General features: G+C 46.4%; 1 protein-coding gene across 5 annotated transcripts in view; it reads left to right on the forward strand.

Annotated features, from left to right (window-relative positions):
• The window catches only part of LOC135095071 (uncharacterized), a 22638-nt gene extending 9463 nt beyond the window's left edge, over positions 1-13175 (forward strand). For all 5 annotated transcript variants that reach the window (XM_063995745.1, XM_063995746.1, XM_063995743.1 and 2 more), the window contains one exon: positions 5549-13175. In XM_063995745.1, coding sequence (XP_063851815.1) covers positions 5568-11165 — 5598 coding nt within the window. In that variant the 5' untranslated portion in view covers positions 5549-5567 and the 3' untranslated portion in view covers positions 11166-13175. The remainder of the gene's footprint in view (positions 1-5548) is intronic.
• Positions 13176-14951: the final 1776 nt, after the last annotated feature.

Below are 14951 nucleotides of genomic sequence, written 5' to 3' on the forward strand. Positions count from 1 at the left end.
GAGATAGGCTTGGGTCGGAGTATATATGTACACAAAATCATATACTTGTACTCGAGTTTAATATTCCCCTTGTAGTCTGACTCAAAGCACTCGGCAGTACAGCACAGGCCAGCGGTTTGAGAGGCCCTGGTACACACAACAAAAATTCAGTGTCTGTCGTGTAGGGGAAACAAGGTCGGAGTGACAGTTTTCCTTGGGGAGACCAGGTGGCTTGGGTTGATAAAGTGAGGTCATGTGAGGTGCAGCTCTAGAGTTTCCACTATTGCTGTTAACCCTTTGGCACCTTAATGTGAATATAAATTTCTGTTAACCCTTTAGCACCTTAATGCGAAAATAAATTTCTGTTAAACCTTTAGCACCTTAATGCGAATATAAGAAATGAAAAGTTGTTGCCATATGCTTCCTGGACTGGTTGGCAGGATGCTTCTCTGAGAGGCGCACAGCCCCACCAGGCATCAAGCCAGATTCACCGCACGTAATAAATGTGGCATTCACCTCAATTCTGCTGTGTAAACTTTTTTGGTCATTGTCAGCCTCTCCTTAGGGCTCAGTATAGCCAGCTGGCATCATACCAGGAGAAATAGATGAAAAAGTTAGTGTCTGGGCGGGGGAGGATGGCGGGGGCAGCAACAAGTGAATAGATCTCGCCTTCTACGGCAGGTCATTAGGTCACCAGCACTTAAAAGTCACTATCCGTGTTGCAGTTACGTACTATGATAAACACACACAGTTGTTGAATAGAAAAAAAATAATGTACTTGAACTGGCCAGCAGAGAGAGAGAGAGAGAGAGAGAGAGGGGGCGTCAGCAGGTGGTGCGTTCGTAAAACCAATTTTCCTCTCGTCTTTCCCTCACGCAGCAGGAATCCATCGGCTTATATTCTTTAACGCTTTGCTTCCACACCACGTCTGCCGTCCAAGGCCACACAGACAGGCAGGCGAGTTACCAAGAGTGTTTCTCCTGTTATTAATGTAGAAATTTAGTTAATCTCTCACTGGAACCGTAAAAAAAATAAATAAATAAATAAAAAATAAATAAATGAAAACTCCGTCACTTCAACAAGAGCCTTTTGAATTTTGTGAGGGTGCAGCATAGATCAAGACTCCCCTGTTAATAATGTAGAAATCTTGTTAATCTTTCACTAAAACCGCAAAAAAAGTAAATAAATAAATAAATAAATAAATAAATAAATAAATAAAAATCGTGTCACTTCAACTAGAGCCTTTTGAATTTAGTGGAGGTACAGCACAGATTTGTTTCAGAATGTGGTGCTCTATTGTAAACCTCTACTCATATAATAGTCTTAACCACAGCGAGGGAGCATAAGGCGAGCCCTGTCCTGGTGTGTGTGTGTGTGTGTGTCGGGTCTAACAAACATTGGCCTCTGAACTCTCTCTCTCTCTCTCTCTCTCTCTCTCTCAAAAGACAAATGGAGAAGGAAAAAAAAAAAAAAACGAACATTACACAAGAAATACGAAATAAAGACTATATATAAACAAGACAAAAACCAAGATGAATTTAGACAAAAGGAAGGACGAACAAGACTATAGAAGGAAACATCGCATATCTAATCAGGTGGCAACAAGGGAGGGTGCGGCTCGGGAGAAGCTTACACGTGTCTTGGGGGCGTTGGGCTGTCACGTATCCTTCCTAGTCTTGGATTCAGAATATGTCTTGCACTGTATTATCTCCCTTGTTTTCGTGTCTCAAATTTCCTTCCCTCCCTCTCGCCTATCGCCCTGCTGTACGAGTATCTCTCTCTCTCCTCACTCATAACAACATTCATGCTCTTTTCTCCATCACGCTGTAACACACACACACACACACACACACACACACACACACACACACACACACACACACACACACACACCAGAACCCTTGGGAAGCAGCTGATTACGTATTCTGTATTAAATTTTTTATGCCACGTGGACTAAAATAACAAGGAGTCAGACAAAACATATTTAGAAACCAGAAAGACAGGGGCTACTTATGTTGCAAGATTCATTATTGTAAGATCCGTATTAAAGAAATTATATAGTTAAGAATAAGGGTGATTTTTTATTTTTTTTTTCGTTAAATGTCCAGTCTTAAGAAGAGGTTACGGAGCCATATGTCCGTTGTTTAGGGATTAATTAAAAGGGAGATGCTGCGCGGAAAGGGATATCCATTACTACTGTGTGTGTGTGTGTGTGTGTGTGTGTGTGTGTGTGTGTGTGTGTGTGTGTGTGTGTGTGTGTGTGACGTCTCCACCATTCTTTATTATAATTATACATCACCAAATGTGACGGCAGCTGCTCCGCCTTTCCGCAGACTGCCGTGACGTACAACCGGTGTGTGTGTGTGTGTGTGTGTGTGTGTGTGGGGGGGGGGGTGTCACTGAGAGGGGGCTGACTCATATTGTGTGTTGTCTGGCCAGGGGAAGGAGGAGGGGAGGGGGAGTGATAAGAATTCGTGTATGCTGTTCTTTCTTTGGTATTCATAAATTTGCTCTCTCACCACACCATAGACCACTGAGATTATTAGTTCTTAAGAGTGTTTCTCTTGTTGATATTGTAGAAATAGTTAAATTTGTCACCAGCATTCTTAAAAACCCTTGTAACTTCATTTTTATTTATTTATTTATTTACTTATAATAGTGTAGGTGCAGAACAGAAATACTTCATGATAAGGTCCTATGGCAGGGGCTGGGCTGCGTGTATCTGTTCTGTGTGAGTGGAGCGAGGGGCGAGCAGTGCTGGGCTCGGTGCCACGTGAAAGGAGGTGGTGGAGGTGGGCCCGGTGGAGTAGGAGTCCCCTTTGTCCCGGGTCATTTAGAAGGCTAAGAACAAATTCTTTAAGGCCTTGAGGTGGGTGACCCTGAGGGGGAAGGGTGAGGGTCAGGGGTGATCCTGACCCTTTCTTGTTTTGACTAGGCCACATCTGGACTCTATCAAGGGTGTGTGTGTGTGTGTGTGTGTGTGTGTGTGTGTGTGTGTGTGTGTGTGTAACAATAGTAATAATAATAATAATAATAATAATAATAATAGTAGTAGTAGTTTATTAATGTTGCAGCCACGAAAATGAAAGTTTACGTATTAATTTTAAAAGGTTCTTGTGTTTACATAGTGTGGGGGATTACAGTGACAAGTGGAGGTGCTTACAATGAAAACTGAAAGAAATCGTAAGAGCTTGGGGGTGTGTGGTACCTCCCAGGCAAGGCGCTGTCCTGCAGGTGAGGACAATGATACGTGACACTGGTAGGAACACCCTGGAGGCTTGGACACGTGCAAGCCCGGGCAGTACTGTGGGCAGCGAGGCACAAGCGGGAATCGCGGCCTTAGATATTGGGCGCCCTGCGTGTGGTGTCATATGGATGCCAGGGAGGGGTGTAAGGGTCGAGGCAGCTGATAGGGGTGGCCGTTACGTCGCAGCCAGGGTCACGGGGAGGTGAAAGGGTGATGCAAGCTGGCAGTCACCATACTAATTGAACACCGTGCCTGTAAAGATAAGCTGTCTGCTGCATCCGGCCCACACCAGCCCTGCGCCCACTCCAATCACAATCCACCTTCATTAAAATTCTGTGATAAACGCGAATTCACTTTATTTTCATTCATTGCCCAGGTATTGTTTATAATTTTGTTGCGCTTCCACATGTCACTGAAGGGTTGAGGGCAAGAAGAGGGGAAGAGCGCAGGCACACACTTCTTGACGTGTGTGTATGTGTGTGTGTGTGTAGGAAGGACACTGGCCAAGGGCAACAAAAATCCAATAAAAAAAATATGCTCACTGAAATGCCAGTCCCATAAAAGGGTCAAAGCAGTGGTTAAAAAAAAAAAAAAGGTTGATGATAAGGTCTTATAAGGTTTCTGTGGTCCTCAGCAGGCAGTGACCAAGTGTTTTAATATCAAGTACACTTTATTTATTGCTTATTTTGTGTTCATACTTACGTCTAGTGGAAGAAAGTGAGCATTACTGTGTTGCTGACGGACCTGGTTACGTGTGACTTCAAATGAGTTCTCCGTATTGTAATAATTTGTGGTGAATTATTTAAAGACTTGGAAGACTTACGTTAATGAACTGCCAGCGATAACGACTGACCCTGCAATCTATTTAATCTCCCACGCAAACACTAAACACAAACAGTTATTCACGCTAATCTGAGAGTGAAGAAGTGGAATATGGTGAGCTGAAAGACTTGGCACTCTAACGTTTTAAATTTACATTGAGATTACCTGAAATACCAGATTACGAGTGAGTTTAAATCTCCTTATTGTAATATGTGTCTTGAAATCTCCCTTTGGTAATATTACTGATAACAACAACAACAACAACAACAACAACAACAACAACAACGCACCACCCACACAAACACGAAGCATAAAATTTGCATTCTCCACTTAGGTGAGGACAGTAAAGCCAAGAGAAGAAGCACGTAGCTGTGTTTACCCGCCCACCTATGAAATATCGTGATTGGCTTGTATTAGTTTAGTATCCCCTCCCATCACCAGCCGCCGCGTTTTCTCTCACACGCTTCATCACATTTACGAGGCACACATTCTCTTTTATTTCGTTTATTTACTTAGGTTTAATGTAGAGTGATGAGTGACATGCTTCAGAGGCGAGGTTAACTTTACTTTACTTTACTTTACTTTACTTTACTTTGATGTGTTTTATAGTCTTTCTCAATGGTTATAATATACTTGAGTTACCTGGATTTTTAAGGATGTTTTTTTTACAGTTTAACATATTAACAAAACATTTCTGCATAATTAACAGGGTAGACAGTCGTGAGAAGTCGGCTAAGCATCTTTATGGCCTTTGAGAGATTGATGAAAGCGCTTGTGTTGAGCCGGTTCGGGATCTGAGTAAGAACGGCGACCGGCAGGCTAGACTGAATTGTACCAGATGAGTGGCACACTTATCAGGCTGTCTGGGTGGTGGAAGAATCCTGTGGTGCTCTCAGGGACGGTATTTGATCTCATGGTGGCCTTACTTCTATAAATGAATAGTTCGGTCATCTGGGCACCCTCTCGAAGCCTAACTAATCCAGGTCATGACATCGTAAGAGATAAGGATAATTTTCCGAGACGCTGCGCCATGCCTCCACAATTTTCAGAAGGCTTTACTTGTAGTTACACCGTTTTCTTTTTTGTAAGGGTGTTTTTTTTTATGGTTATAGTGACAATAACAACTTTTCTACATTACTAACAAGGGACACTATCCTGAGAATACGGCTAATCATTTCTGTGGCGTTTGAAAATAGGCGTGGTGAGAGGAAAGCGTGTGAAGGAGTAGCTGTGGAGTGAGGGAACTGCTGCCCTTGACCCTTGACCCCTTGAATATTGAGAAGCCTCGCCTAAACATAGCGATGAATTCGATCTTAAATATCCAGACTTATCACCTAAAATTGCCAGCTGTGTTTTGGTGTGTTACATGCTGCCCTGTGGGACGCCGCTGTGACCTTGTGTGTTGATAATGGTGGATTGTATCGTATGGTGAGTGGTCTGTACTTATCATAGTGTTGACAGTTATTGATGATGATGATAACAGAAGTAATTATTCCACAGGAGGAGCTGAAGATGCAGAATGTGGCCGACACCTGAGAATTGTCAAGAAGGCAGCGAGTCAGCAGTAGTGTGGCCAAAACCAACCCATACTGTCCCTCTCCCCCCTTACTCTCAACCCCCTCCTCTCTACCCCGCACCCGCCGCGCCCCCGCTCCCTAGGCATGCATCGTCCTTGACAGTAGGACGCCCCCCACCCCCACCATATTCTGCAGTCCATAGTGGTAATGCAGCAGTAAGCGCTGTCTCCCCGTCAGCGACTAACTACCGCTATCCCGTGAGGCAAGGGTGGCCCGGCGCCCATCACGCTGTGGCAGGCAGGTGGGGAGGCGGTGGCGCCAGGGGAGGGAATGGTAGTGGTGGTGGTGGTGGGGGAGCAGCAGGGTGGGTGGACTCCCTCCCGTGGCGGATGACACGGCAACTGCGCCACCACGAGGCACGACCACCGCAGCAAAGGTACCACCAACCCCACTATCCCAACTGGCAGTCCCGCCCCTCCCAACAACAGCACCAGCAGCAGCAGCAACAGCAGCAGCATGAGCTACAGCCGCTACAACAGCACCAGCAACAGCGGCAGCAGCATCAACAACAACAACATCAAGAACGACGACAGCAGCAATACCAGCAGCAGCAGCAGCAGCAGCAGCGGCAGCAGCAGCAGGTGCAACAACAACAGGTGCAGCAGCAGCAACAGCAGCTGCAGCAGCAACAACAGCAGCTGCAGCAACAACAACAGCTGCAACAGCAACAGCAGCAGGTGCAACAGCAGCAGGTGCAACAACAGCAACAAATACATGTACGATGGGAAAAACAGCTACAACTACAGCAGCAGCAGCAGCAGCAACAACAACAACAACAACAACAACAACAACAACATAAACTACAACATAAACTACAAGAAATGCAGCCGCAGCAGCAACAACAACAACAACAACAACCACAACCACAATCACAGCAACTGGCACAACAGAAATTACTCACAAACCAGGGAAGATTGAAGCAAGTACTCGGACAAATGTTGCAGGAGCGGAGGCTGTCACATCAGAAGGTGAGCCGTGACGACATGCAGCAGCTGAAGACAGAATACAAACGGAGACAAAAACAGAAATACCTCGCACAGAATTCCCCGCGAACAGAACAAGTGTTGCAGCAGCCAGTGATGCCATCAACACCACAGATCTCTCTACCACACCCCACACCACCCGAGCAGTTGATGCTGACACCACCACCGATTACCCCACCACGGACAACACCGCCACACCCAGCACCACCACACCAAGTATCACCGTCACTGAAACACCCAACATTTCTTCCAACATCACCCACTCAGCTCCCGCCATCACCACTCCCATCAGAGCCACTGCCTTCACCGTCACCATCACCTCCACCACAACCACCACAACGACCGCAGCGGCTGATGCCCAAACTCCACTTACTGCCACAGCACATGCTTCCACAGCGGCTGAGAGGCGTGCGTCTTGCATCACCCCCGCCAGCACCACCACCACCGTCACCACCATCATCATCATCATCATCATCATCATCATCATCATCATCATCATCATCATCATCATCACCACTACTACCACCACCACTACCACCATCATCACCACCACCACCACCACCACCACAGGAAAACAATAATAAAAGACAACATCAGAACTCAACATCTTCCCCTATCACTCCACCTCAGCACCATCCTGACCTAACCCTCCGCAAGTCAGCACCTCAGCACACCAGCCCAGCCATCTCTCCTCTCCAGCCCTCAGCCCCTCTGAACAATCCTACTGTGTCTCCCACTCAGCGCTCAACATATAATTACTCACCACCTTGCCACACCAACCCCATTCGCCACTCAGCACCTCAGCACACCCTCTTTCAGCACCCAGCACCCTCTCTGAACCACCACACTAACACATCTTGGTCCAATTTCACATCAGCACAGCAGTGTCCACCATCTCGCTTACCTCAGCACCAGTCAACACCACCTCAGCATCTCTCAGCGTCATCTCCATACCACTCAGTACGCCACCAAATAGCATTACCTCAGCAGTCAGCACCACTTCATTATCGATCACCATTACCACCATTCCAGTCAGCATCACATCAACACCGCTCAGCAACACCTTGGCATCAGTCACCACTACCTCAGCATCAATCACTGGTCCCTCGACACCCACAAGAGGTCACGAGTCAGGACCTACCAACTCAGCACATTTCATCTCCACTTCAGCATCAGTCAGCACCGATTCAGCATTGCTCAAAGCCTCCTGTTTGCTCAGCACTCCCTCAAGACTCTGCTCCAGCATGCCCTCAGCTTACTGTGCCACCTGCTGAGCTCCCCAAGTCAATACCTCTGCAAACCCAGTCAGTACGTCATCCTAGCCAGTCAATGCATCAGCCTAGCAAGTCAGCATGTCAATCTAGCCAGTCAGCGCATCAGCCTAGCAAGTCAGCATACCCTAGGAAGGCTGCAGCACCTAGGAGGAAGGGCTGGGACTCGTGGCAAGCACCCAAACGTGTCAGGAAGAGTTTTGGCAAGTTTGAAAGGGTGCTCTTGAATGATGATTTTGAAGGAGACTCCTCTCTTTTATCATTGTCCTCCTCCACCAGGGAAGAGGAGGAGATGGAAGTGGCGAAGACTGTGGAGGATGTGGAGCATTCAAGGCTCAAGGATTGTCAGGATGCTAGGAGTGTCACCATCACCACTGCAGCCTCTTCTTCCACTACTGTCATCACTACTACTGCTGCTTCTGCCATTATCACCACCACTACTGCAACACCTGCCACTACAAACACCATTCCCGCTGCTACTGCCAAAGTGACCACCATTTCTGCTGCTTCTGCCACTGTCATCACCACTACTGCTGCCCTTGCCAACAACAACACTACCACTACTGCTATTCAAGCCACCATGATGACCTTTCCTGCAGCCACCACCACCACCATCACCACTGCTACTGTTGTCCCCACTTTCCTCACCACAACCACCACCTACACCAATTCTTCAAGCCACACCATCACTTCTTCCACATCCTCCTCCTCTGAGAGTTTGGTTTCGTACATCTGCACCACTCAGACCACCTCCACGGTACCGGAAGTTCCTGTATCTTCTAACATTCATCCTCCTCTCCCTCATCATCCCTCTTCCCTTCCTTCACCTCTCTTAAAGCCACTCCCACCACATATCCCCTATGCCATTTGTCCTCCCCCTCCCCAACTACCACCACCTCCACCACCTGACACCACAAACGAGTCCTCACCACCTGAGGAAACTGCCACTGCCACCACAGGTCCTCAGAAAGTGGTGGTTGGTGAGCCAATGAAGCATGTTAAGTTGAGCTGGGTGGCCTGTAGTAAGGTATTGCTGAGCAGGTCACAGATTGAGTACATTCGTCGTGTGACTGTCTTATCACCTAACCTTGTGCTCCCTTGTTTCGTGTGTTGTCAGGTAGTGAAGAGCCTGTCTCACCTGTTCATAGGCCAGTTGTACTGTGTCACCTGTGGAGCCACCATCGCCACATGTAAGGAATTCCAAACCTTCAGCACCTTGTCAGGCCCGTGCACTGGCCAGAAGTGGAGAGGTTGGCATTGTGGAGGAGAGGCAGCAAGAAGGCCACATGACCTGCTGGCTTGGAAGAATGACCCTGTGGATCTTCTGGCCTATTACTCCCAGCGCTTAGTGGTAAACAGGTTCAACATCTTGCCCTCCACAATCACTGTGTTGCAGCAGATGGCAGAACTCATACGCTGCTACCGTCCCCTGATATACTTAGAGCCTTGGTCACCCGCCCTACATCGCTGCATGCACTACATCAAGGGCATGTTTGGTACCTACCCAGACACCTCTGGCACTGCCCCAGTAACACCTGAGGCTCCATCCAAACGTACCTCACCCCCACAGCAGCCTGCCACAACCCCACAGCAGCCTGCCACAACCCCACAGCAGCCTGCCACAACCTCACAGCAGCCTGCCACAACCCCACAGCAGCCTGCCACAACTCTACAGCAGCCTGCCACAACCCCACAGCAGTCTAGTGCATCCCAGTCACAGCATCGTACAGTCTCATTCCAGTGCAGCAGTACGGCCTTAATACAGCCTGTCACAACCCCTTCGGAATCTAGCACAGCCCGCTCTCAGGTAAATGCAGTGCCGTCACAGTCTCACACAGCCCAAGCCCAGCCCAGCCTACCAGAACCAGAGCACCAAGTGAGAGAATCAGTAAAGGTTAGTGAGACCAGAAGGAAACGGAAACGAGAACAGGAGGACAAAAAGGTAAAAAGAACCATCAGGAGAGGAGACAAAGGAAAGCAGCGGAGAAGAGGAAGAGAAAGAGAAGGAAGAAGGAAGGAGCCTGAAAACATTGATACTTGGTCTCCCATCAAACAGAGGAAAGCTGAGATCCTGCAAGAAAGAATTGCCTGTTTGGGTACTTCTGCCACTCCTCCTCCTCCTACCCTCCCCAGAGAGTACTACGAGCAAGAGGAGAGGGCAAGGCAGAGAAATGAAGGAGAAGAGGACAAGGAAAACGTGTGTCAGATTGAGAGACCAGAGAACACAGTATCAGTCTCAGGGAAGGAAGATCAGGTTGAGCCACCAAACCAGAATAAGGGAGGACCAGTGGATGACGTGGAGGTTAAGGAGGAGGTGGTGGAGGATTCAGTCGAGGGTGAAGACAAGGATGAGATTTTCTGGAAGGAGGGAGACATGTGGTTTTCTAAGGCCCTGGAAACCCTGAGGAAATACACAGCAGAAAAATCAAAAGCTTCCTCTTCTACGTCTTATTCAGCGTCTTCATCTTCCCTCACATCTCCCTCTTCCCCTCCCCCATCTCCCAGTTCTCCCCTCACATGCCCAACATCCCCTGACACTTCACCCATGCCTGCCTCTGCACCCTCATGTCACCTTGCCCTGAACACTCCCAGGAATACAAAGGACAAAATCAATAGTGATAGGGAACTTGACACCTGGCAAGCCCCATCACCACTACCACCAGCACCACCACCACGATTCTCTCCTCTTCCTGTGTCTCGTACTCTGTCTCCTCCTCCCATTATTTCCTCCACCCAGGGTGCCATGCCTTCAGTTGTGACCCTGGAGGAGGAGGAGGAAGGGAACTCGAAGGAAGATGAGGAAGAGAAAGAGGATAGCAAAATGGTGATGCAAGAGGAAAAAGTGATAAACCAAGAGGAAGGGGCATTCATGATTGAGGATGAAGACAAGAACATGGAGGAGACACACCAAGAGGAAGAGGAAGAAGGAGCATTAATGATCGTGGAAGATGAGGACAGGGACTCAGAGGAAGAGGTGGTGGTGGTGGTGGAGATACAGGAAAAGGAGAATGAGGATGAGGAAGGGGTGCTGGTAATTGAGGAGGACAAAGACGATGATATAGAGGAGGAGAGGAGCAAGGAGGAGGAGTACGGAGAGCTGTTGTCGCAAACCTACAGTGAGAGTCAGCTGGAGGAGGTGGTGGAGGTGGTGTCCCTGGTGCAAGCCGAGGACAAGTGGACATTCGAAGTCGAGGCTGTGGTCACCAGCAAGAGGAAAGGTCAATATACCTGGAAGAGACACACCTGCACCACACCTACCCCCACACACCTGAACCAGCAGTGGTGACTCAGGAATGCTGAACCTGGTGTGTGGTGATGCATAGTGCTGTGGTGGTGAGTCAGAGGATGAAACCGTAAACCACAGTTGTTCGTGCACACATGAATGTGGAGCAGCAGTGATGACTCAGAGATGTCAAAGCTGGTGTTGTGTTGGATGGTGATGTTGAATAAATAGGAATAGGAATTTTACGGTATACACCTCTCTTGCTCCCACAGGCTTGAAATAGACCAACTTTGGTGACTGAATAATGTTGCTTGATGTTGTGGTGTTATGTTGGTGATGAGGGAGAAGAACCTGTATGCCATTCTTGTTCCCATAAACCTGTCAGAAATGTTGGACTTGGTGTGCGTTGTGTGGTGATGATGGTGGTGTGTGTACTTAGGTGTTGATAGAAGCAGGGGGAGTGAGAGCAGTAGTGAGAGGGAGTGAGCGTTACGCCCTTGAAGGAGACCAGTAAGAGGGAGTCATGATGTATATTTTATCTCTGGTTTTCTTTGATTTTTTTACATTTTCCTCCTCCTCCTCTTCCTTGAGCTGTTTTTTTTTTTTTTTCTCCCCTGCGTCTCTTTCTAGATTAATTTTTCTATTTCCATTACAATCTTTCTCTCTCTCTCTCTCTCTCTCTCTCTCTCTCTCTCTCTCTCTCTCTCTCTCTCTCTCTCTCTCTCTCTCTCTCTCTCTCTCTCTCTCTCTCTCTCTCTCTCTCTCTCTCTCTCTCTCTCTCTCTCTCTCTCTCTCTCTCTCATAACTTAACAAAAACATTCATGATTGATAAAATGCTCAATATTTGCTCAGGTTACGATTCCTTTTAAGTTGCGTGGCTAGCAGGCGTCGTCATCATCATCATCATCATCATCATCATCATCATCATCATCACCATCATCATCATCATCATCATCATCATCATCATCATCATCATCATCACCACCACCACCACCACCACCACCACCACCACCACCACCACCACCGACATTGTCACCACCGGTTCTGTTTATTGTGTTCATCCATCCAGTCATTCAGTCCGTCCTTTCATTTAGTTAATTAATTTGTGTTTTCAGTGCACACACACACACACACACACACACACACACACACACACACACACACACACACACACACACACACACACACACACACACACACACACACACACACACACACACACACACACACACATCAGTCCATCTGTCCTTCATCTACCAATTTACTAACAATTTATTAATTTCATTTAATAGTTTAGATGAAGCTTCGTTGACAGGTGGCATAGGTGGTGGTGGTGGTGGAGGTGGAGGTGGAGGACAGGTGAGCCGCACGAGGACAGGTGTATTAATGAGATGTGAAACTAGTCCTCTCAATCTACCATTCACCCAGGTATTTAGCACCTTTAATGGATCTCCACACACGTACCTGCACTATTTAATTTAAGCATCCTGGGTTTTACTTTTAGTTCTTTGTGTATTGAAGTCAAATGTTTCAGTTTGTGAGGTATAAAGTACGTACCTTTATTGTATGGATTTTGTATGTGCCTTTTGTGTATAAATTGAAATTACGTACCTGCAGCATTTAAAGTAACCTGGTCATCACTTTCATTTGTGTACCCAAGTGAGGCGTTTCAGTTTGGAAGGTCAGACTTACTGGTTGATCTCTGTACGTATAAATATGAATTTTCGTTTTGTTTCCTTTGCTTTCGTAATCCTGTTCTTGTGCAGTGTCTGAGAGTGGGAGACTTGTCTGGCCACGCTGTTCTTGAGAATTACCAGGAATATCACCCAGGGTAGATTCTTACTGCCAATGATTATCTTGCCCAGTATTGCATAACAGCGGCGGGTGAGGAAGACATGCTGTAGAAATTCAAGCTTTTGTTTTTTTCTAATATTCCAGTTGTGTACGTTCATATTTAAGTTAGTACATTTTGTAAGTAACATGTTGTGTTCGGATTATAAGGAATTTTCTTTGTTAGAAGGTTGTATTGAATATTTTGTACACATTTTGTGAAGAATAAATGTATGATTTATACTGAAAATATTTTCTTTACTCGTGTGTGTGTATGTGTGTGTGTGTGTGTGTGTGTGTGTGTGATATTCTTCGGTAATAGTAAGGTGCCAAGAAAAAAAATAGTAGTAGTTATGAAGGTGAACAATACATGAATTAAAAACAGGTCTTTAGAATATACTAGGAAAAAACTCATTGATTTCCACACACACACACACACACTTGCGTATCATTATTACAAGGTGCATCAAAGTCAAGGCTGTTAGGTACATATGCATGTGAACACAACATGATGCACCAATGGCGTCTCAAGTTTTTTTTTTTCCTGAAGTGGATCCGTCTCACCTTGGCAAAGACAGCTATGACCGTTTGTTTTGGTCTTTAATTTTGTTTATTAATTTGTTTATTAATGTGCCTGTGTGGGGGGGAGGGGTACTTTCACCAATGAAACGTGAATGGTGAAGGGTAGTAGTAGTAGTAGTAGTAGTAGTAGCAGTAATAGTTATGGTTGTTGAGAAGATGGTGGATACGAACAGAAGACGTACAGTAAAATCCCTCTCATCCGGCATTCGAGTATCCGGCAGCTTCAAGTATCCGGCACATTTTTCCCCGAGCCTTAAAATCAATAAAAAAATCAATGTGTACTCATAAAATCGATTAAAATTCCCACACAAGGCATACTTCGTCTCCTCGCCACCAGAGCGCACTGCTTCGCGCCACCCGCGGCCCACTGCACTGTGTTTACTGAGTGACTCAGTCCCGCGTGTGCACTGTTTATCCCCTGACGCCTTCATCATGCCTAAAGTTGTAGAAAAGAGGAAGCGTGTTGTGCTTACACTTAAGCAGCTGATCAGATCAGTTGCTGATTAAGATCAGCTGATCTTTGTTATGGTAAGATGCGTGAGTGTAGGGTGGCGATTGTGGACATAATTTCACTTCTATTCAAGTATCCGGCAATATTTAAGTATCCGGCATGTCGGCGGTCCCGTTGATGCCGGATAAGAGGGATTTTACTGTATTTGTAATTATGAGCGTGTAGCCAGGAGAAAGAGAGAGAGAGAGAGAGAGAGAGAGAGAGAGAGAGAGAGAGAGAGAGAGAGACGTCATTAAATAGCCCACACCTGTATGTGCTTCCCTGTGCCAGATACACACACACACACACACACACACTCTCTCTCTCTCTCTCTCTCTCTCTCTCTCTCTCTCTCTCTCTCTCTCTCTCTCTCTCTCTCTCTCTCTCTCTCTCTCTCTCTCTCCAATTATAGAAAAGTCCTGAGTCACAGCACACCACCACCCTCACCCATCACACATACACACACACACACACACACACACACACACACACACACACACACACACAATAACAATATTCAAGGCAAGGACGAAGGGTACAAAATGTTAAGTAACATTCTTTACCCGCGGCTCAATGTAATTATGCTTGTTTCTCTCCATGCAAGGTCTCTGCTTAGCCTCACCTGCGCTTCTCTTAATACAGTTTGGAATTTTCTCTCTGGCTTATTTATTTATTTATTTATTTTCTTTTATCTATTTTTATCTTTTTTTTTTTTTTTTGCCTTTTTTTGTGATTTCTTGTTTTTTTTTTTATTGATTATTTAAGAAGTTTGTTATTTTGTCAGTCAGGCAGTCACTCGATTGATTAGTTAAATGTGTGATATTGCAGAGTAACTAACGCATAAGTGTTCTTCTGACAGTGAAAACAGTATAGTTACTTAGAGAGAGAGAGAGAGTAGTTATGACAGTGCCAGCCGAGTTCCAGCATCATCCACAGTGCCACTCGGG

Source organism: Scylla paramamosain, chromosome 47 (assembly GCF_035594125.1).
Source record: "Scylla paramamosain isolate STU-SP2022 chromosome 47, ASM3559412v1, whole genome shotgun sequence".
NCBI classification, from domain to species: Eukaryota; Metazoa; Arthropoda; class Malacostraca; order Decapoda; family Portunidae; genus Scylla; species Scylla paramamosain.